The 1,615-nt window shown below is 42.4% G+C and overlaps 1 protein-coding gene across 4 annotated transcripts in view; it reads left to right on the forward strand.

Annotated features, from left to right (window-relative positions):
* Positions 1-1,615, forward strand: part of whrnb (whirlin b) — a 33,324-nt gene that overhangs the window by 3,953 nt on the left and 27,756 nt on the right. For all 4 annotated transcript variants that reach the window (XM_005733618.1, XM_005733619.1, XM_005733620.1 and 1 more), the window contains exon 2: positions 1,034-1,159. In XM_005733618.1, coding sequence (XP_005733675.1) covers positions 1,034-1,159 — 126 coding nt within the window. The remainder of the gene's footprint in view (positions 1-1,033; positions 1,160-1,615) is intronic.

Here is a 1,615-nt window from a genome sequence, read left to right on the forward strand (position 1 = left end):
AAGATGAATGGACTGGCATTTAAATAAAGCTTTTCTACCTGAGCACTCAAACTATCCACTGCCAGTAAATCAGGTATCTCACCAGCAGGGGGCAAAATGGAGGAAAGATAATGTCATCTGAATTATTTAATATAGTTTTAGCTTGTATTGAAATGATGGGTGGGAAAGTTGTTGTTTCTAATATTGCAGAGTCTGTACAACATTACGTGCTTGGAGGTGACTGCTTTGAATTGGTGCTATATATATTTTTGCTAAAATAAAAGAACACTTTTTAATCAAAGTAAAGCATGAAGTGAATTAAACTTCCAGGATAGTGACCCAGTCAGATCAGTAGCAGAGGGAAGTGTTCACCAGTTTCAGCTGCTTTGGAGTTAATGAAATTAACAACAGGTGCACTACAGAGGCAACAGTGATACAACCTCAAAACCTGAAATAGTTTAGCAGGTTGCAGCCACTGACACTTTACCCACCTTTCTCTTTTCTGACTCTTTTTTTCGTGCTTGGTTAGGGTCAGTGTCTCTACTCCTAGTATGAGGTGATACCTGAACCCTACTGAACCTAAACCGTCCTTGTGCAAGGAACAACAGCATGAGCATCGCCACAGCCCTGCAGGATGACCTCTCGCAGGCCACTGGTGTGAATAACTCTTACCAATCAGAAACAGAATCCATGGTAAATGATAATTGGACTGATTCTTTTATAGCGCTTTTCTACTCTCCCGGAGTACTCAAAGCTCTCTATACAACATGCCTGGTTCCCATCAGTCCAGTGAACAAATCCTTACTTTTAGCCAAATAAAGATCTTAACTCTGCTATTACTGTTTGGGTTTTGTCTGCCTTTGAGTCCTCCATTCAGCTTTGATGGCCACGGCTCATAAAGGCTGACCACAGCTGTTCATGTGTTGATTCCAAGGAAAGAACGTTTCTTTAAACTCTGTTTATTATTCTGACTATTCTGCCTCCAAACTTTTCTTCTGTAAGTCTTTGTTTACTAACAACACAGATTGATCTGAATATCCTGTCTTTCCTAAAGGTGAACCTGAACATGGAAGGAGGTCGATCTCTGGGTCTAATGATCAGGGGTGGTGCTGAGTATGGACTGGGCATATACATTACTGGAGTGGACCCTGGATCTGCTGCAGACATTGGTGGACTAAAGGTAGCCTGTCTCATCTGTCCTTCAGAGCATTGCTGTATTACACCACAACACAATACAAACCCACACTGCACTCCCACTACTGCAGGTATATAAAAATCAAGCGCCGAGCCTTTCAGTCTGCTTTACAAACATCTGTGAAAGAGTTTAGTGAATGTGATGCAGTAAGATGGTGTCTGTAAACTCCCTCTGTAAGCAGTGGGATCAGTATCATCTCTGAATGTTATGTTAGTGGTAACTGTTCATTCACTGCTGGGCCCGCGTCCTCATTTGAGGAGCTTGTAGAACTGGGGGAACATGTATAGATGAGAACCAAAAGGAGCATGTTTGGAGGCGTGGTCCCGCTCCTGAGATTCAGGTCCTTCATCTTCAAATATGTGAGCTACAGAAATGTGCCGTAATTTGTTGGTAGTTAAAGCAGCAAGCCGTCTGCCCCTTTCCTTACCTACTCTTTCTACT

This window comes from Pundamilia nyererei, unplaced genomic scaffold (genome assembly GCF_000239375.1).
Source record: "Pundamilia nyererei isolate P.nyererei 1_Seehausen unplaced genomic scaffold, PunNye1.0 scaffold00053, whole genome shotgun sequence".
Taxonomy (NCBI): domain Eukaryota; kingdom Metazoa; phylum Chordata; class Actinopteri; order Cichliformes; family Cichlidae; genus Pundamilia; species Pundamilia nyererei.